Source organism: Esox lucius, chromosome 12 (genome assembly GCF_011004845.1).
Source record: "Esox lucius isolate fEsoLuc1 chromosome 12, fEsoLuc1.pri, whole genome shotgun sequence".
Taxonomy (NCBI): Eukaryota; Metazoa; Chordata; class Actinopteri; order Esociformes; family Esocidae; genus Esox; species Esox lucius.
The window spans coordinates 14,316,670-14,342,227 of NC_047580.1; the positions used below are offsets into that span (position 1 = coordinate 14,316,670).

Sequence of the window (25,558 nt, forward strand, 5' to 3'; positions counted from 1 at the left end):
GGTGGGATTTATTAGGCAGCAAGTGAACATTTTGTCCTCAAAGTTAATGTGTTGGAAGCAGGAAAAATGGGTAAGCATAAGGATCTAAACGACTCTGACAAGGGCCACATTGTGATGGCTAGACCACTGGGTCAGAGCATCTCCAAAAGGCCTTGTGGGGTTTTCCCGGTTTACAATGGTCAGTACCTTTCAAAAGTTGTCCAACGAAGGAAAAGCAGAGAACCAGCGACAGAGTCATGAATGGCCAAGGCTCACTGATGCATGTGGGGAGCGAAGGCTGGCCCGTGTGGTTTGAGGAGCTACTATATCTCAAATTGCTGAAAAAGTTAATGCTGGTACTAATAGAAAGGTGTCAGAACACATTGCAGTTTGTTGTGTCTGGGGCTGCGTAGTCGCAGACCAGTCAGGGTGCCTATTCCCTGATGGAATTGGCCTCTTTCAGCAGGATAATGCACACTGCCACAAAGCATAAATGGTCCAGGAATGGTTTGAGGAACACAACAACAAGTTCAAGGTGTTGACTTGGCCTCCAAATTCCTCAGAACTCAATCTGTTCAGATCTGTGGGATGTGCTGGACAAACAGGTTTGATCCCTGGAGGCCCCACCTCCCAACTTACAGGACTCAAGCACAGAACACCTTCAGAGGTCTAGTGGAGTCCATGCCTCGACGGGTCAGGGCTGTTTTGGTGGCAAAAGGGGGACCTACACAATATTAGGCAGGTGGTCATAATGTTATGGCTGATCAGTGTATATGCATAATATTAGGCCAGTGGTCATAATGTTATGGCTGATCAGTGTACATGCATAATATTAGGCCAGTGGTCATAATGTTATGGCTGATCGGTGTATATGCATAATATTAGGCCAGTGGTCATAATGTTATGGCTGATCGGTGTACATGCATAATATTAGGCCAGTGGTCATAATGTTATGGCTGATCGGTGTATATGCATAATATTAGGCCAGTGGTCATAATGTTATGGCTGATCAGTGTATGTGCATAATATTAGGCCAGTGGTCATAATGTTATGGCTGATCGGTGTACATGCATAATATTAGGCCAGTGGTCATAATGTTATGGCTGATCGGTGTACATGCATAATATTAGTGTCCAGTCTGACAGGTGCAGGCAGCTGAAACCCCTCTGACAGGTGAACTGGGTCGGATTGTTCACTGTTTGTCATTGGTGGAAAATGCAGATACGATACATAGCGTCGAAATGTAATTAGCTTTTGAAGGACCTTGTGTCGATTGAGAATGACGCTGGATGCTGAAGTTGTAATATTCTGTATTGGCGATGCCTTGTGTGAAGAGCAGAGCCACCGTCTGATGGATCACACTACGGAGAATGGACTGTTCCAGGGGGATGGAAATGAGGAATATCTTTATCAGGGCTAACCAGACATGGCTGGAAAGGGAGAGAGGGATGGGTGAGGCAGACCGAGGGAGTGACACAGACTGCAGTTGGTTGTGCAGCCAGGCATAAGCGTGTGTGACAGGGGGGAGTGTCGGCTGTCGCATACAATCGCCTCTGCACCTGCAACCCTTTTCTAAATGCAGCCTTCCCCCTCTCCGCCCATGCTCACTTCCACAGCCTGTAGCAGAGGGATTGCCAGGTCACACTCTCTGGGCTAACCCGCTAATGGAGTTTGCATGTGCAGCATGCTCCATGCCAGCCAGCTGTTAGCATGAATCACTCACATGGGCCCCCAAACAAGCTAGCAATTTGTCTTGACTAGCGAACTGCGGGACAGTTCCAATGTTCTATTCTCTGGAAGGGATGCCCAGACATGGGTTGCTAAGAATGTGTGGCATGAGACCAGGGGAGGTCTTATTAAGTTGTTTAGACATGTGCTTTGGACCTGCAAGGTCTTTATAGGTAACAGCCGGAATTGTTATTTATTAGATTGCAGAATAATAGTGAAGCCAAAAAAAACTATGTAATAACACATGGAATCATAATTTCATATTGTAGACTTTAGCGTAGCAGCCCGTTGCATATATGACAGCTTTGCATTCCCTCAACAAGCTTCATTGTTAAGGGATTATATTGGGGTAGACGCTATAGGACATTGTGTTTTGGGATTTTGCAAGGGCTAGAAAACGTTGCGGTCATGCACTTAGTCTGCAATAGGTAGCTGTCTACAAATGGAACACACACAGGACAGGAGGGCACGCTGGGTCACAGAGACTTGCATCATTTTGTTTTTCCCCTCCCCCGGTGGCAATCTGCCAACTGTTCCCTCTCCCCGGTGTTGGTAGCAAGTACTAACTGCTTATAGAGTCTAAGGATGCACTTCCTGGACGCTGGACTAAAAAGCACTTTCAATGAACATCCTTCATTGAGCATGTTTTTTTTATCCAGCATTAAATTTAATCCGGATCTGGGATAATTTTGACAAGCCTATGTACTGAAAAGGGTTGCTTTTGAATTTCGGCCTTTGATCAATGTTTCTGAATAATTTGACCAATTAACATTCGGTGCCCTCTATAATTACAAGCATTTTACTATGCTACAAAAGTTTGGATTTGTACTCTAAGTAGAAAGGAAACATACTTTAAATGAGCTAAGTGCTCACAGAAAAGGAAAAAACCCTCTTGACTTTCTTTTGGTTTTCATTCAGGCTGTTATAGATTGATTGCAATATATTGATTTCCCGTGCATTTATATAAGCAGTAACTGATTATTTAATTATTAAGAAATGTATGCCTGTGTAAGCACAGCAATGGGTGTGGAAAGAATGACTAGACAGTATGGCTAGATTAAAAATGCAGAAACATCTCTTAAAACGAAAGAATGAGAGATGAAATAATTTATTTATAATTTATTCTTTACTCATTGACATTCCAATGGCATTCAAGATCTAGCTCATTTTTAAGAGCCAGTGGATTTCATGACTTCTTCCACAGTATCTGATATGTCCCTGGGCACAGCCTCCTGTAAGGATAAATAAAGCAATTTCTCGGGTGCTGCCACACTCTATTAGTTCATCTATTTTTTCCCTCTTATTTTCTCCTCGGCGTATGTTATCCCTCTCTTGTTCCTGTCAGAGACCCTCTCTGAACACTGTCCTTTCCCTGTCACTTAGGGCCCTTTCAGCTGGTTTCCCGTTTCTGTCATTGCCTGCTCTTTGAACTCGGTTTTTTGTTTTAGTCAGCTTGGTTTTCTCCTGAAAACCGTTGTGTGGTGTAAAGGTTGCAGGCCTGAGTGTTATTGTGTTTGGTTGTGGCATGTCTTTCAGATAGCAAATAGACATAGATTGGCTCTGAATGGTCTCAATTTCAGGTGATGGAAAATGAGCTTGTTCTCTGAAAATAATCTCCATCTGCAATGATCTGAATTGTACTAAATATTTCAAACTAGACACAAATGTGTCACTGTTGATACCAGCTGACAGTATTAAGTCCAGTGGCAGGATCATTTTAGGTAAGTTAGCTAACCCATCCTTCCCCAATGTGGTGGGGCATGACATCATGTCTATATTGTCCCAGATTTCAGGTAACAACTGTTTGTTGTCTTTCTTGCACATTAAAATAAATGGTGTGTGTGTGTGTAATCAAACTCCCTAGTTCGTCTGACACACAATTTGGCCTGATGTGTATTTGGAGCCTCTAAATGGGGCGTCATAATAATAACAGCTCTTGTGTTTGTTAGTGGCTCAGAGCTTGATGAGTCTTTAGATGATTAACCCTGTGTGCTGTAGGCCACTCTAGGAGCCAGGCACGTCATTGTTCATTGCAGTCCACTTGTGATGCTGGAGGGGAGGAGAGTGTTTGTTTTTTGTCATTGCTGGGATAGCAAAGTTTTCACAGTGTCTACTATGGCTTGGGGAACTGTAATAGTGAGAACGGGTGTCCTCATCTGAACTTCCACTAGTGTCTATGTAGTGTTATGAAGTGTTGTCCAAGCTGTGGTGTGGTATACTTTCTACAGTTTGCTACCAAACTGTTTGTGGTTCTTGAGTAAACACTTAGTATTAGTGGACCAATATTTTAGTAATGGATGGAGCTCAGTCAACAACTTGAAATGTCACCAACAGCAGTAGTTACAGTTCCCATAAAGTAACTAGTTATGTTACTTTCTGTAGAAAGTAAGGTGTTAAATTACTTAGTTACCTAAAGATAAGTCCTGTGATTTTATATTCATGGTCACTTATGCCCAGAGGCCACACATTTAATGGGATATCGTATAATTACATAGTTAGGTATTGCAGAGTCAGTGTCAGTCACCAGCATATAACATTATTAATCATTACGCAGCAAGAGTGACCAATCCTATTATCCCATAAAGAAAAACAATATTTGCATTTAGTTCTTTAATCAAGAATCACTTAATTCAATAAATAATATACATATACTTAATTCTTGGTGGAGAGTGCCTGCCTCAAGTGGAGGAGTTTAAGTATCTAGGGGTCTTGTTCACGAGTGAGGGAAGGATGGAACAGGAGATTGACAGACAGATCGGTGCAGCTTCTGCAGTAATGCGGTCGATGTATCGGTTTGTCGTGGTGAAGAAAGAGCTGAGCCGCAAGGCGAAGCTCTTGATTTACCGGTCAATCTACGTTCCTACTCTACTATTGTTCATGAGCTTTGGGTCATGACCGAAAGGACAAGATCCCGGATACAGGCGGCCGAAATGAGCTTTCTCCGCAGGGTGGGCTGGGCAATCCCTTAGAGATAGGGTGAGAAGCTCTGTCACCAGGGGGGAGCTCAGAGTAGAGCCGCTGCTCCTCCACATCGAGAGGGGTCGACTGCGGAAGATGAGGATGATGATGAATATACATATACTTAATACTTGTGGATACTTGTAAATGCATTTCATTGTGCTGTACTTGTACTGTTCAATGACAATAAAGTTGAATCTAATCTAAAATAATTTTGTATTGCAAATGCCTCCACAATTTCAGGACAGGCCAGGCTTATTCAACAGCCTATATGTATAGACTTCAATAGATAGATCAATTGCAGTGAACAATAAAGAACAAAAAAACATCAGTGGCCTTGTACACTGATAAACATACCTTCTCAAAACGTTGGGCACTTTGAAATCTCTTTGCAATAATGTGCATAATCCAATTATGTTTCATTACTTTATTCTGAGGTGAATAATTACTAAATGTTTTGAAATGATACAATCGCATTTAAAAACAGAACATGTATTTAGATTTTCATTTGCGATCAACCTTGGTTGTGTGATGATAATTCCATCTATCGACACTCTTAAAGGAGTAAGAAACAGACAAAATTATCTTGGCACAATCATTTTATTATTATTTGCAAATAAGAGAGACGCGTCAAACGCTTACAAACATAATCATCCGAGGGGTCTCTGTCCTTAGACATGAACCATCCGTATTTATTTCAAATGTTAGAAGGGGTGTGGTAAGATGTTGCCCATCTGTCTTGGGTAACATTTACCCAAAGGGCTGGCTGTCCCCCCACCTTATCCTTCTCAACTCCTGAGGAGACACAATGTCTGGATAATCAACAGAGACACTAAAGGGTTATCGGCATCTTTAACTAGTAACTCATTCATACATGTATAGGACGACCAAGAATACATCAGTTCAAGAATTTCCACAACAGTTGTCCAACAGAGGATGATTTGGGATCAAACTTATGTTGTCCAACCGGCAAGAGATTCCAGCAAAACATGACAGCAGGCTAGGTGATTGGTAACATGCAGTAATATGGAAGGGCAATAATGACATAGTCAATATAGTAAACTGCTTCCCAAGCTTGAACGGTGCAGCTCGATCCGCCTTCTGCTGCACTAATTGCTTGACAACGCTAAATATCGAGTTGAAATTTATGGGAGCTGGGCGCGTGGCACGGGTGTATCATGGACCTTTGCAGGAAGTGAATAAATATTTATTTGAAAAAATAACTAGTAAGGGATTACTTTACATGAAATTAAATGAAGCGTTACCTACAACACTGACCCAACAGTGCCACGTTCAAATCAAATTGTTAAGTCAAACTATAAGTGGTCACGTTTATTTATTTGTTTGTATACCTGTAGCAGCTACTCATTCCTTGGGTCCACAGAAACCGTAACAACTGATAAAACGCGAGTACATTGAAAGAGTCACACAGATGTGGGCCATGCAATAATTTTTAATCTGTTTTTTATTGTTATTAATTTAGCTGTTTGGGAAAATGAGGATGGATGGGAGCGCTATTTGAACATGCTGTGCACAGTTATGAGTTTCTTTTAGCCTGTGAATGGTGATACTAACCTGTCTCCAGTTCAGATTTTTTTGTCTAATGAATTTGTAGTTTTTAACTGAATTATATGTTTGTGTTTTTTGAGGAACTGATAGTTTTAATTTATGGGAATGTATGGTATGTGCTTGTGATGACTATTATGGATGGACAGTGAAGTTCTATCCTCCTTCTCCAAGGGGCTGGAGCTTTCAATAAAACAAAGGATAGGTAATTAGTAAAACCTGATTAGTATGTTTGGGGTACCTCTTTGGGGTACCTTTTTCTGTCCCTCTTCTATTAGATTTTTCTATTGCTGTCTTTGTAGCCCGTGAATGGAGGACATTGTGATGTATTTGGGTTTAATTTCCTGTGAACACTAGGCATTGCTTCGCTGTTTGTTTGGTTGGCAGTTGTGCCAGCCACTTTCCCACACCTCCTCCTCTCCTGGGTCCAGTTCACCTTGTTAGCCTTTTAATTAGCGTGAGCAGCTAATAGAGCCAAGCTAGCGCCACTGCCACCTCAGCACTTTGCCCTGAGTGATTGTCCCCAAAATCGATTTCTAGAAGAGGTAGCTAGAGAAGGCCAGTGTGTTGTTGGTGAAGCACTCATGCAATTGTGACTCACCTTTGAGGGCGGAAATGTTTTTTAATTTGTATGGGACAACATGGGAAAACGGCCAATGGTTTATAAATACACAGCTTACTCCTTGGGTCTTTTGCTTTTATAATAGATAGCAAGGTGTTGGAATTTTCCTCACACAACATCAGTAGTGAATGTCCCAAGCAGAGTGCCTCACCTAATGAAAAGAAAATTACATTGAGAAACGTTGCATGCTGTGAAGATTATATTGTGTTCCTATACGTTTCCCCCAAACATCCCCCTTTTCTTGCTTTGATTTAAAGATGCAGTAGGGGTACTTAGCATTTAGATGACATGTTGTCAGAGAGGGGCTATGGATCAGCAGCACCCAGAGGAGTGTTTTTGCTATAACGCTGGGACGGCCATCCGGACAGACAGACATGACAGACAGGCACAGTAGTTAATCGACAGACAGACGGACAACTGACACAGCAGTTGAACAGATGGACGGACGGACAGACGGGCGGGCATGCAGACGTGTGGTTCGGTAGGCAACAGACAGACGGACAGACAGGTGGGCAGGCAGACGTGTGGTTCGGTAGGTAACAGACAGACAGACGGACAGACAGGCAGGCAGGCATGCAGACGTGTGGTTCAGTAGGCAACAGACAGACGGACAGACAGGCGGGCATGCAGACGTGGTTCGGTAGGCAACAGACAGACGGACAGACAGGCGGGCATGCAGACGTGGTTCGGTAGGCAACAGACAGGCGGACAGACAGGTGGGCATGCAGACGTGTGGTTCGGTAGACAACAGACAGACAGGTGGGCATGCAGACATGTGGTTCGGTAGGCAACAGACAGACGTACAGACAGACAGACAGGCATGCAGACGTGTGGTTCGGTAGGCAACAGACAGATGGACAGGCGGACAGACAAGCATGCATGCAGACGTGTGGTTCGGTAGGCTACAGACAGACACAGGAGACGGGTGAACAGATGAACGTGCAGTCAGACACGACAGAGAATATTGACAGACAGATGGAAAGACAAACATGACCGACCGAACAATTAACCAACCAACAGATGGGGGGGGGCAATGGAACACCAGCTGTGCATGTTGTTCCTGCAGGAGCCCAGCCAACAGCTGAGAGGCTCCTGGGAATGCCAATCTGGTTACTGCACCACAGCCTTGATTGGTTGCACAGCCCATTAGCTTCCTGATTATGATCAGCTTAGCCATTCGCTCCCAAGAAGTATCTCATTCCATCCCCGCAGCTAGAAAGCAAACAGTTGTTTTTGATTCCCTCAGATTAAAGCCAGAGTTTCGGAGGTAAATGGGGAGGCAGGTAGCCTAGCAGTTAGAGAATCTGACAGGTAACTGAAAGGTCGTTAGATCAAATAACTGAGGCGGCAAGGTGAACGTTCTTTTTTTCTGTGTCTAAGCAGTGCAGTTAACCCTAAATGCCCCCAGGTCGTTGCTGTGAATGAGAATGAGTTCTCCGTCAATGTACCTAGTAAAATAAGGGTAACATAAAAGAAGTGCTTTGAAGCTCTATGGGATGAATGAGGAGCAAAATATGCCAGAGTAACACGTAATGAAAAGGTAGTCCTTTAATACTAAACAACCTGAAGCTAGCATGTTGTCTAGATATACAATTTTCTAGATATACAGTATGTTTTCCCTAGACAAACAGTATATTCTAATTGCTTTATTCTGACATGGCAAGGGAATTCATCTAGAACCCATGGCCCATATGGACCAATTTTACCTACTACATTGAAGTGCATAGTTTAATGGTCTGAAAAAGGACAACAATTCGTATAATTTAGCCACAAATGTAATCGTCGTGCCATCTGTACATCAAAATGGATGTAGGTTATATGTTCCATGCTCCTGTACATTTGCCTGGAAAAAAGCATGGTTGTCTGTTTCTTCACATTATCTTTTGTTTTTCTTTCTAGCCTTTGCCTAAGGAGCCATCGTAAGGAGTTCAGCTCTCAGTGGTAAGTCTGGATCCATTGATTCTATCAAAGGGCTTTACATTTTTTTTTATTCCAGATGTCTGGTCTATGGGACAAGCAACCTTACAGTTTGAAGACAATACAGTGGAGATAAAATGTCTACACACCCCTGTTAAAATGCCTTTAATGTGACCTATAATGTGAACAATTCAATTGAAAAACAAACTGAAATCAAAATTGCCTGTAGACTTTTTATATCCACTGTACTAACAATACTAACAGTTCTGTAGCGCTATAGTAAGGACAACTTCCACCTACATGGTTAACTTTGTCTTTTACATAGAAAATACCCAATGGGTTGCTGCAATTCCCTCTGTGAAGAAGACATTGATGCATGCAGAAAGGTTCAGAAGAAAAACCAAAGGGAAATGGAAAATAATCTAATGCTTTGGTTTGCAAATTAACAAACAGGGTACTTCAAAAGAACAAGGCTCTTCAGATGGCTATTGTGTTTAAGAGCACAAACAAAATGAACTGTGGACTTTAGAGTTTGTGCAATTATTTGACTGGGAAGGATGTTTTTGCAACACAGACTCTCTGCACCACGGAACCTCTGAACTAGAGAAAAATGCTTGTTTTATACTCCTGTTTTGTTTCTTGATAAACATTAGCTACTGCGATTCATCTGATGGCTAATTTTGTGCCATTTATTCCCTTCAAATACCTTTTTAGGCAAGCAAGTTTTTCCATATTGTGGGATTGTGTGAATCTCAGCTTAGTCGTTGTGCAACTAAATTACTCAAAGGTAAAGAAGAAAGTGTGAACATAATGTTAGTCCATGGTAAAGAGAGTGTGAATAACCGTGTAGAACTAGACTGTAGCTGTAAAATCTGGTGCTATTGCAGAATTTCCATGCCTATGTCTACCAAACAATATTCTGCTGTAAGATTGATTTTCCTTCTTCCACAGAGAAAACAAAATTAATCACATACAATTACCAGAGACACGAAGAAAGCGGGAAATCGGGGCATCATAAATATTTATTTTCCGTGGCTTTAAATTCATGAAATTCTTTGCAGACTAATAAATAAGTGTATGAAATATTCATATAGGCAATCTGGGGTGTACAGTTTGACTGTGAATGTATTGATTTTGTGGAATGATATACATTTACATATATCATATTTACTCTATTTGGTTTCACTATTACTATATTACTAACTAATTAGACATTTAGAGTAGTATGCATGTATGAATGATTAAAACAATATTATTTAACCTTTTTTGTTTCTGTTTCTTGTTGATTTATATTCTCTATATGAAAACTATATGAGAACTTTGAGAAAGGTTTGTTGCACACCTGTCTGTAGCCAAGGTGCACTGTTTATAACCGAGGTGCAGAAGCCAAAAAGAGATTTTATAGAAATTGAAGAGGACCTCAGTTCAATTTACAATTTATTATGGCACTTCAGTCATCCGATCAGAGCATACAAACACAATGGTAAAGGCCATATATATATATATATACACACTCACCTAAAGGATTATTAGGAACACCATACTAATACTGTGTTTGACCCCCTTTCGCCTTCAGAACTGCCTTAATTCTACGTGGCATTGATTCAACAAGGTGCTGAAAGCATTCTTTAGAAATGTTGGCCCATATTTATAGGATAGCATCTTGCAGTTGATGGAGATTTGTGGGATGCACATCCAGGGCACGAAGCTCCCGTTCCATCACATCCCAAAGATGCTCTATTGGGTTGAGATCTGGTGACTGTGGGGGCCATTTCAGTACAGTGAACTCATTGTCATGTTCAAAAATCCAGTTTGAAATGATTCGAGCTTTGTGACATGGTGCATTATCCTGCTGGAAGTAGCCATCAGAGGATGGGTACATGGTGGTCATAAAGGTATGGACATGGTCAGAAACAATGCTCAGGTAGGCCGTGGCATTTAAATGATGCCCAATTGGCACTAAGGGGCCTAAAGTATGCCAAGAAAACATCCCCCACACCATTACACCACCACCACCAGCCTGCACAGTGGTAACAAGGCATGATGGATCCATGTTCTCATTCTGTTTACGCCAAATTCTGACTCTACCATCTGAATGTCTCAACAGAAATCGAGACTCATCAGACCAGGCAACATTTTTCCAGTCTTCAACTGTGCAATTTTGGTGAGCTCGTGCAAATTGTAGCCTATTTGTAGTGGAGATGAGTGGTACCCAGTGGGTTCTTCTGCTGTTGTAGCCCATCCGCCTCAATGTTGTGTGTGTTGTGGCTTCACAAATGCTTTGCTGCATACCTCGGTTGTAACAAGTGGTTATTTCAGTCAAAGTTGCTCTTCTATCAGCTTGAATCAGTCGGCCCATTCTCCTCTGACCTCTAGCATCAACAAGGCATTTTCGCCCACAGGATTGCTGCATACTGGATGTTTTTCCCTTTTCACACCATTCTTTGTATACCCTAGAAATGGTTGTGCATGAAAATCCAAGTAACTGAGCAGATTGTGAAATACTCAGACCGGCCCGTCTGGCACCAACAACCATGCCACGCTGAAAATTGCTTAAATCACCTTTCTTTCCCATTCTGACATTCAGTTTGGAGTTCAGGAGATTGTCTTGACCAGGACCACACCCCTAAATGCATTGAAGCAACTGCCATGTGATTGGTTGATTAGATAATTGCATTAATGAGAAATTGAACAGGTGTTCCTAATAATCCTTTAGGTGAGTGAATATATATATATATATAATATAGCTTATATATAGCTGACATATAGATGCAATCAAACATTATTACTGACACCTGCAAATACCACAGGAGGTAATAAAATATTTGCACAGATCTTTAAACAGGATTTGACTGAATCGATAAGCATGCTGTCTCTGTATTTTTGTAAGTTTTAAGTTTTGTCAGTATTTACATAATGGTACATGGACAACAGGTTTGTACCAGAAAGAAAATATATAGTACATAAAGTGCAATGTGATCTATAGAATAATCAGTCCAGAAGCCCATCTATGTCTAAAGTGCTGAAATACATGCATGTGGTCTGATAAGATTAACTTAATGATTTAGAGTGTTTTCAAACAGCATCAATCCTGATGGTAAATACATTGCAAAGTGACCATAAACGGGTCTGTTTTCTGGATAAGGATAGAGATCTCCAATAGCAAGATAATCACTACCCTTTATCAAAAAGAAACAAATTGTAATACATTGCAAAACATTGCGCACGAAAAAAGCACTCAAAAATTGCCATCTGATCCAGATGTTGCCATCTGATCCTACTTTGAATTAACTGAGGATTCTTCGCTTTCTTCATAGATGAGTTCCCAACCTCTGTGACAAAGTTGTCAGATTGAGCCTTACTACTGGCCCTAAAACAACTCACACTAATCATCCATGTTTCACAAAACAAAAAATGTGTGTGCGGAGATCCTCTTTTGTTACCAGCTAGCCTATATAAACTGTTTGTCTTCATTATACACCACTTATTTGAGTAATATAAGTGTTTGTATATTCATCGTACTTGTGAAGTTGCTTTCGTTTTTGCTGTTATGGAGTCCATAATGCACTCAAGATAATCGAAGTAATCCTGTAATGATGGTGAACCACCCTGCCTTGTATTCTCAACCCCTTTGTTTCCCCCTCCTTTCCCAGGTGTATTGCCAGAGATGGCAGAAGGGGAACAGAAGGAAACTCACCAGGCAAAACATTGTGTATCCATTTGCAAATGTTGTGCTCAATCCACTACCCCCACCACCTCTCGCTCCATTAAACAGAGGAGTCCTGCTTTTTAATAGTGACACACCTCTGCTCCTCCACTGGTCCTCCGGAGCCATGTCTAAGGAGGACTATGCCTGTCCATTAAATGCATTGTTTTTGGATCCTTCTTCCACGTCCCAATGGGTTGTTTCAGCACAGCAAGCAGGATGTGACTTGGAGTTTAAACTTGTGAAGGAAGCCATTTTGACAATGAACCCTCCGTAACACAACATGGAGACATTCTGGGAGAATTGTTTTGGACTAGTTTCAACAATTATGCAACAATCGTTGTTTGGTTTGGTGGACACAGGGGTCTGTTGGATATGATGCCAATATGTGCCAGTCTTTAAAGGGTGGGTAGCATTTAACATAACCACATGTGAAAGTCCCATGCAAAGTTACACTTAACTCTTCTGTTTTCAGAGTTATTACATAAAACAAAAAAGATTTACAAAGATGGCTGAATCCATGCAAGAATTTTTTGCATATTCTAATGATATAAGAAGAACCAAAGTAGATCAATTTAAATTATCCATAGGTGGTAAAAGGCAAGGGACAAGGTGAACACAGTATGCAATAGCATCATTTATTGCTAGTGGCTAATATTAGCCAACTCAACAAAACTAATGCTACTTTCCCTTTAATCCCGTCTTGGCTATTTGAGGGATTGGGTTCCATAAGATTTGGGGGTTGACCATTTTAGAGAAAGGGGGATAATCCTATGTATCATGTTTTTTTTTTTTATTGTGTAGCAGATTTATACAGTGCATTTTCTGTTGGCAAGAAGAAACTTTTGGATGGATTGTCAATAACTGTCTAACTTGACAATGGCAAAGCTCTGTTTATCTAGGGACTATAACTGATGGGACTGTTGTCAGTAATGAGTCCATACTAGAGCTCAGACGTATGGTTCCAAAAGTGGATTCTCAATGCTCATAACCTCTGATGATATTTAATATAAGCAATAGTGATATTATTGTGTAATGTAGATGTTATATTTTCTACCGAGATTGCAGAACAATTCATATATGGATGTGTGTCGTCCTTTTATCATCAGTTCCTGGTTTCACAAAGCAACCAAACAGTCTGTTTGTCCGGTCTTAGAGCAGATGCAGGTGATCTGTAGATGTATGTGATGGCAGCTATCAAGTGGCTAATTTCCGCCAGTTTTAATGCTAGCAGGTCACGTGTCCTGTGTGCTCTGTGATTCGAAGATACTGATAGAAATTTGGTTTATAAGTTTGTTTGGTTCCTTACGCTTGTATACACACAGTCTTATACCCTTAACCTTTTATCAGATATCAAAGTTTTTTAGAAATGATTTCTAATCTTTCAACTGAATTTTCATCCTGGAAATTTCTGTATGTATTCAATGTTTTGAACCACAATAATCAGCATGTTGTTGATATGTATGAGGCCTTGTCAGTTCCAGAACCTTGAGCCCTACTACCTGTTGAGAGACCCACCCCCCCATGAGCCATCACTGAGTTATAGGACAACATTATATAACACAGTTATTACTATGTCTGGTCTTGCCTGGCCCTTTATCCTGTGTTTGAATTACACTGAACAAAATTATGAACGCAACACTTTTGTTTTTGCCCACATTTATCATGAGCTGAACTCAAAGATCTAAGACTTTCTCTATGTACACAAAAGGCCTATTTCTCTCATATTGTTCACACATCTGTCTAAATCTGTGTTAGTGAGCACTTCTCCTTTGCCAAGATAATCCATCCACATCACAGGTGTGGCATATCAAGATGCTGATTAGACAGCATGGTTATTTCACAGATGTACCTTAGGCTGGCCACAATAAAAAGCCACTCTAAAATGTGCAGTTTCACTGTATTGGGGGGGTCCGAAAACCAGTCAGTATCTGGTGTGACCACCATTTGCCTCACACAATGCAACACATCTCCTTTGCATAGAGTTGATCAGGTTATTGATTGTGGCCTATGGAATGTTGGTCTTCAATGGCTGTGCGAAGTTGCTGGATATTGGCAGGACCTGGAAAACGCTCTCGTATACGCCGATCCAGAGCATCCCAAACATGCTCAATAGGTGACATGTCCGGTGAGTATGCTGGCCATGCAAGAACTGGGATGTTTTCAGTTCCAGGAATTGTGTACAGATCCTTGCAACATGAGACCGTGCATTATCATGCTGCAACATGTGGTGATGGTCGTGGATGAATGGCACATCAATGGGCCTCAGGATCTCGTCATGGTATCTCTGTGCATTCAAAATGTCATCAATTAAATGCACCTGTGCTCGTTGTCAATAACACACGCCTGCCCATACCATAACCCCACCGCCACCATGGGCCACTCGATCCACAACGTTGACATCAGCAAACTGCTCACCCACACGACACCATACACGCTGTCTGCCATCTGCCCTGTACAGTGAAAACCGGGATTCATCCGTGAAGAGAACACCTCTTCAAAGTGGCAGACGCCATCGAATGTGACCATTTGCCCACTCAAGTCGGTTACGACGACAAACTGCAGTCAGGTCGAGAACCCGATGAGGACGACGAGGTGTGGTTACAAGTGGTCTGTGGTTGTGAGGCCGGTTGGATCTACTGCCAAATTGTCTGAAACGCCTTTGGAGATGGCTTATGGTAGAGAAATTAACATTAAATTCAGGGGCAACAGCTCTGGTGGACATTCCTGCAGTCAGCATGCCAATTGCACGCTCCCTCAAAACTTGACCCATCTGTGGCATTGTGCTGTGTGATGGAACTGCACATTTTAGAGTGGCCTTTTATTGTGGCCAGCCTAAGGCACACCTGTGCAATAATCATGCTGTCTAATCAGCATCTTGATATGCCACACCTGTAACACAGATTTGTGAACAATATTTGAGAGAAATAGGCATTTTGTGTACATAGAGAAAGTCTTAGATCTTTGAATTCAGCTCATGATAAATGGGTGCAAAAACAAGTGTTGCGTTTATAATTTTGCTCAGTGTATTTTGTGTGTGTGTGTGTGTGTGTGTATATGTATATGCACTCGTGTATGACAGTGTGTGTGAGTGCGTCTGTTTGTGTGCCTCCTGATATACACTGTGAAATTGTGAATGAATGACATCATCTTGTTCTTACTTTTGACACATCCAGTACTGTACTTCTTTAAGGACTTTGTACCTGAAGTTCACTATCGTGCAAACTTGTATAGTCATGTTTCTTTAGGAGATGATCATTGATTGAAAGCTGGAATCCGTATTTGGTAAAACAGCCACATCCATTTTGACACCATCGATGTACATCTTATTTGCAACAAAAAAGTTATTTACTGTATTTTTTACCACAGTTCACCAACAAGACAATAACTATAACAGATGCCGAACAGATTAAAGAGTGGCGCTGTTTTCTTAATCAGTTTTCAAGTGTCATTCAGAAGAATGTTTTAATTCATGAATATATTTATTTTGAAAGATCACTTATATTAAAATCAGTAGTAATGTAGTATTTGTTCAAAAGTTATTGTTTAAATTGTTATTGTTATTGTTAAAGGGATAGTTTGACCTAAATGGATGATCCCCCCTTACCTGGCATTGTGTCTGGATGCCCATGATGTGAAACTGTCAGACCTGATCTAACTAAAGTTACACTGCAACCAGAAACCCCATTCCCACCACAAATTATTTTAGGTCAAACTTACAGCGGTTCCTGGTCTTTTTAATTTGCCTATATTTTGAAATGAAATTCACTGATTGTAGTGTAGGTATGCCAGTGTTTATATTGGGTACAGTGCTTACATTCTCTGTGTAATGTTCTCCTATGGATCTTGCTCATTTGAATGAATGTGGGGGAAGTATGAGTCAGCGTTACAGAGTGACAGCATAGGGATGGTGTACCCATACCACAAAAATGTAGACATTCTTCTTTTTTTTTTACCACAAAGATATAATGATGTTACTGATCCTTTGAGAAACATGGTGATAACAAAGGGGCCTCCCATCCCTGGGGCTAATGTAATTGCCCTCTTAAAGTGTGTGTGTGTCTCTGTGTGTGTGTGTGAGTGTGTGTGTTTTTTATTGGTATTTAGTGCACATATTCAGTGTGTCTTTGTGTGCTTGATGCTTGATTCACAGTGGTGTGTGTGATAAGAAAACAACAATTCCCAATTTATCACACTTACCTTTGATTACTCCCAACTGTTCCTGTGTAATTTTCTTTCGGTCCTTTTGTCTTTTTTTTTTTTTTACAGAACACAAATAAAATGATTCCCTTAATCTGATTCCATGGATAAAGCTCTTAATCCGCATCAGATGCATGATACAATGAAAGGTCTCTGTCTGAAGAAAGGATATGGTAGCAATCAAAGGGAAAAAACAAAGGAAGGTAAGTCTTTAGTTTAACTTTTCTTTTTGTGATCTTGTTTGCTGACATACTTTTTATGGGTTTTACTTTGAACAATAAAGCATTGGGAACCCTTTAAAAGCAAATAGATGTGTCCATGTTCAAACTAAAACCTTACGACTCATGCATATGAAAAGCTATTTCATGCAAATGAAAGCTATAGAAGAGATTAGCATTCAACACATCCAACATACTATTCTTTTATATTTACATTTTCTATTTTCACTATGCTTTTCTTACCTTTTCCATCAAGGACAGACAACAACTACGGCAATGACAAATAGTATTTCGACTACTACCTCTGACACCACTACTACTATTACTACTTTTACTAGTACTAGTAATAATATTACTAGTACTGCTGAAACTATTACTGCTACGAAAGTTAGTACTTACTACTACTACTGTCCACTGTCTAGTTAATATTCAGATAATTCATACCCAAATAATAATGTTTAAGACTTGGAGTAAACATTGGAGAAGAAAAAGTAGGAGTGGACCGGGGTCAATTGTAAACATTTTAAAATTTTCTATAAAACTCAGACTACTTGAAATACATTAGTCATCTTTTGACGTAAGAAACATCTGTGCACTAATTAATAATGCAATTGATATATTTTCACTAATAAGGACAAGACTGTAATATTAAATGTAATGCAAGATGTCACAGTGTTACAATTGTAACAGTGTTTGGGGGCAGTTGTAACACTGAAATAATAAGTCATATTAACCTACTGTATTTTTTTAACCAGTAACCTAGACATATAATTGATGTAAGTTTAAATGTGCAGTCATCTAAACTTTAGATAGAAGAAAAATACTGTACATCCAAAAAGTAACTTTCATAGCTCAGAATCAGTTTTTTGTTTAACATTTCTGGTGAAATGCTCCTGCTCCTTTTCCACAGGCAAAGAGAGAATCCTACTGAGCATATGCAGAGGAAGTTTCATTACTCTAGCTTGTTTCTGATTGGAGGAATTTAGTGTGTTACAATTGCCCCCTGTTACAATTGCCCCCAGTCTCCCCTACTTCAAAAACATCAACTCAAACTTCAGAAACAGACCCTATACAAATCATAATAATACAATGTAGTGTAATACTCAGGGGGAGGGTTCATTTTAATAACTGGTATACACAAACATCACCTTTTGTTGGGGTATGTACACACTTTTCAAACAGAAAAGCATAATTAACATTTCAATTAAAAAATATATATAATAAGTCTTGAATCACTGGGCAGTCACTTTAATAACCACAACCAGGGTGAATAACATTTTAGGTCACACTGACCATATGTTCACAGCAGTGGCGGCTGCTGGTCTTTCAAAGAGGGGAAGCTCATTTTCGGCCTACATTATAACCCTCTGATGGTCTTCATTTGTAGTGACACTCGGGGTCTTTGGGGGTTTTTTGGACCCCAGACAATAATATTTAATTTTGTAACAGAACAATATTTTTTTACTCTGTTAATTAATGGCTTCGCTAAAATTTAGGACGACAATATTAGCACTGTCTGCCATCGTGCGCAGTTACGACGCTAGCCTAGCCTACTAATGTATATGAATTAATGAACTATCAAAAAATATATATATAATTTGTACAACTGAAACAAGGATTGTGGTGTAGCCTATAATTGTGTGAAATGTATGATGCAAATCGGCTAGCAATTTCGCCAAACAAATATCAAGAGATATTGCAGCAGTTTGTCTTTCGAATACACTTAAGGAATCCGCCATGGGACTGAGCGCGAAATAGCTTCATTGACTTCTTATAGTACAGACCGCTGTCAGTCAAAAGGAGATGCAGTTTGACAGATCGTTAGATCCTCCAATCATCACGCGGACCCCGGAGTCCGGGCCAGCCCACTCCTCATTCACCCCCAGAGACGCTGAGCGTCCGTGGGCGGGACATAATCGCAGCATTTATCCAATCACCGTCTACTTTCGGAGCACTGAAAAAAACTGTTCTAAGCAGCCCCATTGAAGGCAATGGACGCTCGGCTTCAACAGTGAAATGCACTGTGACGATGCGGGATTGTATGAGAAGAAAATCGAGTCAGCCGATCTGTAGCTGATTCTGAACTAACTAGTTTTAGAGATGAACGTGTTTTAACGCATTTTTGGTCAATAAAATGTTTACACAATAGTACATATTTTACCATTATTTTTGTTGACATTATAAGGGAAGCCGTGCTCCCCTTGCAGTCTTAAAGAAATCCCCACTGGTTCACAAAGTGCCTGTAAACTTCCAGTCTTAGTAATGTTCACATGAGGTGTAGGTTTAATCTTAATCACCCACCAAGATACAAACCCAAATAACTAATAAGTATTCACCCCCATGGACTTTTACACATTTTATTGTGTATCATGAAATCCAAATTGATTTATTTGGGGGATTTGCCACTGATCAACACAAATGTCCATAATGTAAAAGTGAAAAATAAAATCTACAAATACGTATGTACAAAATATGTAAGTATTTATCCCCTTTAGTCAAAATTTAGGAGCGACACCTTTGGAAGTAATTCTCTAGACGCTTTGGACAGGCATGACTTTAATTTCACCAATACGAATAACACATCGATGTCCCACATAAGCAATTGTATGTGGCAACTGCAGTTAATGCAAGCTAACGTTAACTGCTTGTGTAGCTAGTGATTAACCAACTCAATAGTTAGTCAGCTGAACAAAGAAATATAATACAACTAGATTTGAGATTTGCACAAACTACTTACATGTACAATCAGGCTTTGCTGGCCGATCCTGATCTGTTGCTGAGTAGGATGTTGTGATGTGCGAATCATGAACAATTCATATTTTTTATATTTTCAGTGAATTGGGTCTACTGAATCACTGCTCTAGAAAATTCGTTCAATCAGTGAATCACTTTTCCGCAAGAGAATCACAGCGCTCATAGCCGTTGTGAAGTCGGAATGTAAACTTTGTCATGGCTTAACACTTGTCAGATGTCACATTCCACTGAATAACTATAATTTCAAAAATAATTTTGGAAGTAATATGTTAGCTTAATCTTTGAGGTCTTTACTGGATCTGAAATGTAGCCTATATGAGCTGCCCTCTTTCCCTGAACTCTCTGATTTAAAAATGTAAAGACAAGTGGTCAGTTGTAAGGACGCTCTACGCATCTTTCTCCAAAATGCGCTATCTTGTCTTCCACTAAATTGTGCGCTTTAATTTATTTGTTAAATACAGTAGACTGCTTAATCACATCCGTTAAATGGATGTCTTATAGTAGTTTAGAATAATTACATGAACTGCATTCTAAAGCTGTGGAGCTTCTGAAATTAGTCGTCACCTCTCAAAGTCAGCCGCATTATATCATGCGATTGCGAATAATATCTTTGACATTTATTTACAACATTCCAACTCGTAACATAAAAGCATCTGATCGCATTTCCTTTGAAATATTCGTAATAACCTACCTGAACCGCGGAATATAGGCATTTTTTCAAGTTGACTAGGCTATTACCTCAGACCACACACGTTGTGAAGAGAGATGAACGTAATAACTTGGTTTTAACCAACCGCAAAGCATAGTCGTTTTGTATGATATGATGTTTATTATTTTCAGGATATTTTCTTCTTATGATATAATTTCGGATAAAGTCATTATTTTATCACACCGATCTGAGAACCATGGCAAATCAAGCTTGACTCGGGATCATAATTGGATTTCGTATGTATCGGTGAAGACCACCTCCTCTTCAGTTTTAACATGTAGCCTATAGGCCGAACTGTCATCCTTAAGATACTGAACATTTTAATTGGCTTAAGCATCCATAACTACAACTTTAGCCAATTTTGAAACCGGTGGTGTTCCTGTAATAAGAACCAGCGTGCCTCCGACTCTGCAGGAAACAAGAATGGTAGCACATGGTTTTTCATTGCAGCCTAAGATGTGCAGGCTCCTTAACTACAGAAACCAAACATGCACGGTGAATTCAATAACGTTTTTAGTAGCCTACTGTTGTTCGTCACGGCCTACAATATGTGCTTGTGATATTATTTTCTGTAGACTGAATCATTTGGTAATTGTTGGAAAAAATAAACAAGGTTAATTTAGTAACATTGGCTACTATTTTTGGGAATCGATGAGTTCGAGTCTAGTGTGGGCACTGGTGAAACCACCAGCTGCCACCCTAAAAAAAGATCATTTGGTTATACAAGTTGAATCTAATCTAACCTTCATATATTCTAGATTCATTACACAAAGTTAAACATTTCAAGCCTTTTTTGTTTCAATCTTGATGATTATGGCTTACAGCTTATGGAAATCAAAAATCCAGTATCTCAAAATATTAAAATATCAAATTTATAATACAGAAATGTCGACCTGAGAAGAGCTCTAATCAGCTAATTAACTCTAAAACCCTGCAAAGGTTTTCTAAGTATGTAATTTATGCACTCAATACTTGTTCGGGGCTCCTTTTGCACAAATTACTGCTTCAATGTGATGTGGCATGGAGGCAATCAGCCTGTGGCACTGCTGAGGTGTTATGGAAGCCCAGGTTGCATTGATAGCGGCCTTCAGCTCGTCTGTGTTGTTGGGTCTGGTGTATCTCATTTTCCTGTTGACAGGTCAGGTCAGGCGAGTTGGCTGGCCATTCAAGCAAAGTAATACCATGGGCAGCAAACCAGTTACCATTCATTTTGGCACTGTAGGCAGGTGCCAAGTCCTGCTGGAAAAGGATATCAGCATCTCCATAAAGCTTGTCAGCAGATGGAAGCATGACTTGATAAAACACCGTGGACAAACACCAGCAGATGACATGGCACCCCAAGTCATCACTGACTCTGGAAACGTCACACTCGACTTCAAGCAACTTGGATTCTGTGCCTCTCCAGTCATCTTCCAGACTCTGGGACCTTGATTTCCAAAAGAAATGCAATATTTACTTTCATCTGAAGAGAGCACTTTGGGCCACTGAGCAACGGTCCAGTTCTTTTTCTCCTTCGGCCAGATAAGACAATTTTGACATTGGCTTGGCACTAGGAATGCGACACTTGTGCCCATTTCCTGGACAAGTCTGCGTGGTGGCTCTTGATGCACTGACTCCAGCCTCAGTCCACTCCTTGTGAAGCTCCCCCAAGTTCTTGAATCGGCTTTGCTTGACAGTCCTTTCATCCCTTGAAAGCTGCTTCCATCCCTGTTGCTTGTGCATTTTTCCTACCAGACTTTTCCCTTCCAGTCAACGAAATCAAAACTCCAGTAAGCCGTAATCATCAAGATTGAAACAAAAATGACTTAAAATGCTTCACTTTATGTGTAATGAATCTAGAATATATGAAGATTACACTTTTTGATTTGAATTACGGGGGAACAAAATGTGTATATACACATTATTTGAGATGCACTTACTCCTCTCGTCAGATGCACTTCTGAAATACTGTACTTGAATCCCACCCTGCACATCCTGGGCCACCTGCAGACACCTTCTCTACCTCAGCACAGCCCAGCGATGCAGCATCAAACCCTCCTGTCCTCTCTACCTCAGCACAGCCCAGCGATGCAGCATCAAACCCTCCTGTCCTTTCTACCTCAGCACAGCCCAGCGATGAAGCATCAAACCCTCCTGTCCTCTCTACCTCAGCACAGCCCAGCGATGAAGCATCAAACCCTCCTGTCCTCTCTACCTCAGCACAGCCCAGCGATGAAGCATCAAACCCTCCTGTCTTCTCTACCTCAGCACAGCCCAGCGATGCAGCATCAAACCCTCCTGTCCCCTCTACCTCAGCACAACCCAGCGATGCAGCATCAAGTGCTCCTGTCCCCTCTACCTCAGCACAGCCCAGTGATGCAATATTAAACCCTCCTGTCCCCTCTACCTCAGCACAGCCCAGTGATGCAATATTAAACCTTCCTGTCCCCTCTACCTCAGCAAAGCCCAGTGATGCAATATTAAACCCTCCTGTCCCCTCTACCTCAGCATAGCCCAGCGATGAAGCATCAAACCCTCCTGTCCCCTCTACCTCTGCACAACCCAGCGATGCAGCATCTAGTGCTCCTGTCCCCTCTACCTCAGCACAGCCCAGTGATGCAATATTAAACCCTCCTGTCCCCTCTACCTCAGCACAACCCAGTGATGCAGCATCTAGTGCTCCTGTCCCCTCTACCTCATCACAGCCCAGTGATGCAATATTAAACCCTCCTGTCCCCTCTACCTCAGCACAGCCCAGTAATGCAACATTAAACCCTCCTGTCCCCTCTACCTCAGCACAGCCCAGTGATGCAATATTAAACCCTCCTGTCCCCTCTACCTCAGCATAGCCCAGTGATGCAATATTAAACCCTCCTGTCCCCTCTACCTCAGCACAGCCCAGTGATGCAATATTAAACCCTCCTGTACCCTCTACCTCAGCACAGCCCAGTGATGCAATATTAAACCCTCCTGTCCCCTCTACCTCAGCACAACCCAGCGATGCAGCATCTAGTGCTCCTATCCCCTCTACCTCAGCACAGCCCAGTGATGCAATATTAAACCCTCCTGTCCCCTCTACCTCAGCACAACCCAGTGATGCAGCATCTAGTGCTCCTGTCCCCTCTACCTCATCACAGCCCAGTGATGCAATATTAAACCCTCCTGTCCCCTCTACCTCAGCACAGCCCAGTGATGCAATATTAAACCCTCCTGTCCCCTCTACCTCAGCACAGCCCAGTGATGCAATATTAAACCCTCCTGTCCCCTCTACCTCAGCATAGCCCAGTGATGCAATATTAAACCCTCCTGTCCCCTCTACCTCAGCACAGCCCAGTGATGCAATATTAAACCCTCCTGTCCCCTCTACCTCAGCACAGCCCAGTGATGCAATATTAAACCCTCCTGTCCCCTCTACCTCAGCACAGCCCAGTGATGCAATATTAAACCCTCCTGTACCCTCTACCTCAGCACAGCCCAGTGATGCAATATTAAACCCTCCTGTCCCCTCTACCTCAGCACAGCCCAGTGATGCAATATTAAACCCTCCTGTCCCCTCTACCTCAGCATAGCCCAGCGATGAAGCATCAAACCCTCCTGTCCCCTCTACCTCTGCACAACCCAGCGATGCAGCATCTAGTGCTCCTGTCCCCTCTACCTCAGCACAGCCCAGTGATGCAATATTAAACCCTCCTGTCCCCTCTACCTCAGCACAACCCAGTGATGCAGCATCTAGTGCTCCTGTCCCCTCTACCTCATCACAGCCCAGTGATGCAATATTAAACCCTCCTGTCCCCTCTACCTCAGCACAGCCCAGTAATGCAACATTAAACCCTCCTGTCCCCTCTACCTCAGCACAGCCCAGTGATGCAATATTAAACCCTCCTGTCCCCTCTACCTCAGCATAGCCCAGTGATGCAATATTAAACCCTCCTGTCCCCTCTACCTCAGCACAGCCCAGTGATGCAATATTAAACCCTCCTGTCCCCTCTACCTCAGCACAGCCCAGTGATGCAATATTAAACCCTCCTGTCCCCTCTACCTCAGCACAGCCCAGTGATGCAATATTAAACCCTCCTGTACCCTCTACCTCAGCACAGCCCAGTGATGCAATATTAAACCCTCCTGTCCCCTCTACCTCAGCATAGCCCAGCGATGAAGCATCAAACCCTCCTGTCCCCTCTACCTCAGCACAACCCAGCGATGCAGCATCTAGTGCTCCTGTCCCCTCTACCTCAGCACAGCCCAGTGATGCAATATTAAACCCTCCTGTCCCCTCTACCTCAGCACAACCCAGTGATGCAGCATCTAGTGCTCCTGTCCCCTCTACCTCAGCACAGCCCAGTGATGCAATATTAAACCCTCCTGTCCCCTCTACCTCAGCACAGCCCAGTGATGCAATATTAAACCCTCCTGTCCCCTCTACCTCAGCATAGCCCAGTGATGCAATATTAAACCCTCCTGTCCCCTCTACCTCAGCATAGCCCAGTAATGCAATATTAAACCCTCCTGTCCCCTCTACCTCATCACAGCCCAGTGATGCAATATTAAACCCTCCTGTCCCCTCTACCTCAGCATAGCCCAGTGATGCAATATTAAACCCTCCTGTCCCCTCTACCTCAGCACAGCCCAGTGATGCAATATTAAACCCTCCTGTCCCCTCTACCTCAGCACAGCCCAGTGATGCAATATTAAACCCTCCTGTCCCCTCTACCTCAGCACAGCCCAGTGATGCAATATTAAACCCTCCTGTACCCTCTACCTCAGCACAGCCCAGTGATGCAATATTAAACCCTCCTGTCCCCTCTACCTCAGCATAGCCCAGCGATGAAGCATCAAACCCTCCTGTCCCCTCTACCTCAGCACAACCCAGCGATGCAGCATCTAGTGCTCCTGTCCCCTCTACCTCAGCACAGCCCAGTGATGCAATATTAAACCCTCCTGTCCCCTCTACCTCAGCACAACCCAGTGATGCAGCATCTAGTGCTCCTGTCCCCTCTACCTCATCACAGCCCAGTGATGCAATATTAAACCCTCCTGTCCCCTCTACCTCAGCACAGCCCAGTGATGCAATATTAAACCCTCCTGTCCCCTCTACCTCAGCATAGCCCAGTGATGCAATATTAAACCCTCCTGTCCCCTCTACCTCAGCATAGCCCAGTAATGCAATATTAAACCCTCCTGTCCCCTCTACCTCAGCACAACCCAGCGATGCAATATTAAAC

At 41.9% G+C, this 25,558-nt stretch overlaps 1 protein-coding gene across 2 annotated transcripts in view; it reads left to right on the plus strand.

Moving 5' to 3' along the window:
- tafa5l (TAFA chemokine like family member 5, like) overlaps nt 1-14,147 on the plus strand; it is a 33,389-nt gene extending 19,242 nt beyond the window's left edge. For both annotated transcript variants that reach the window (XM_029124269.2, XM_010875807.5), the window contains 2 exons: nt 8,753-8,794; nt 12,424-14,147. In XM_029124269.2, coding sequence (XP_028980102.1) covers nt 8,753-8,776 — 24 coding nt within the window. In that variant the 3' untranslated portion in view covers nt 8,777-8,794; nt 12,424-14,147. The remainder of the gene's footprint in view (nt 1-8,752; nt 8,795-12,423) is intronic.
- Nucleotides 14,148-25,558: the final 11,411 nt, after the last annotated feature.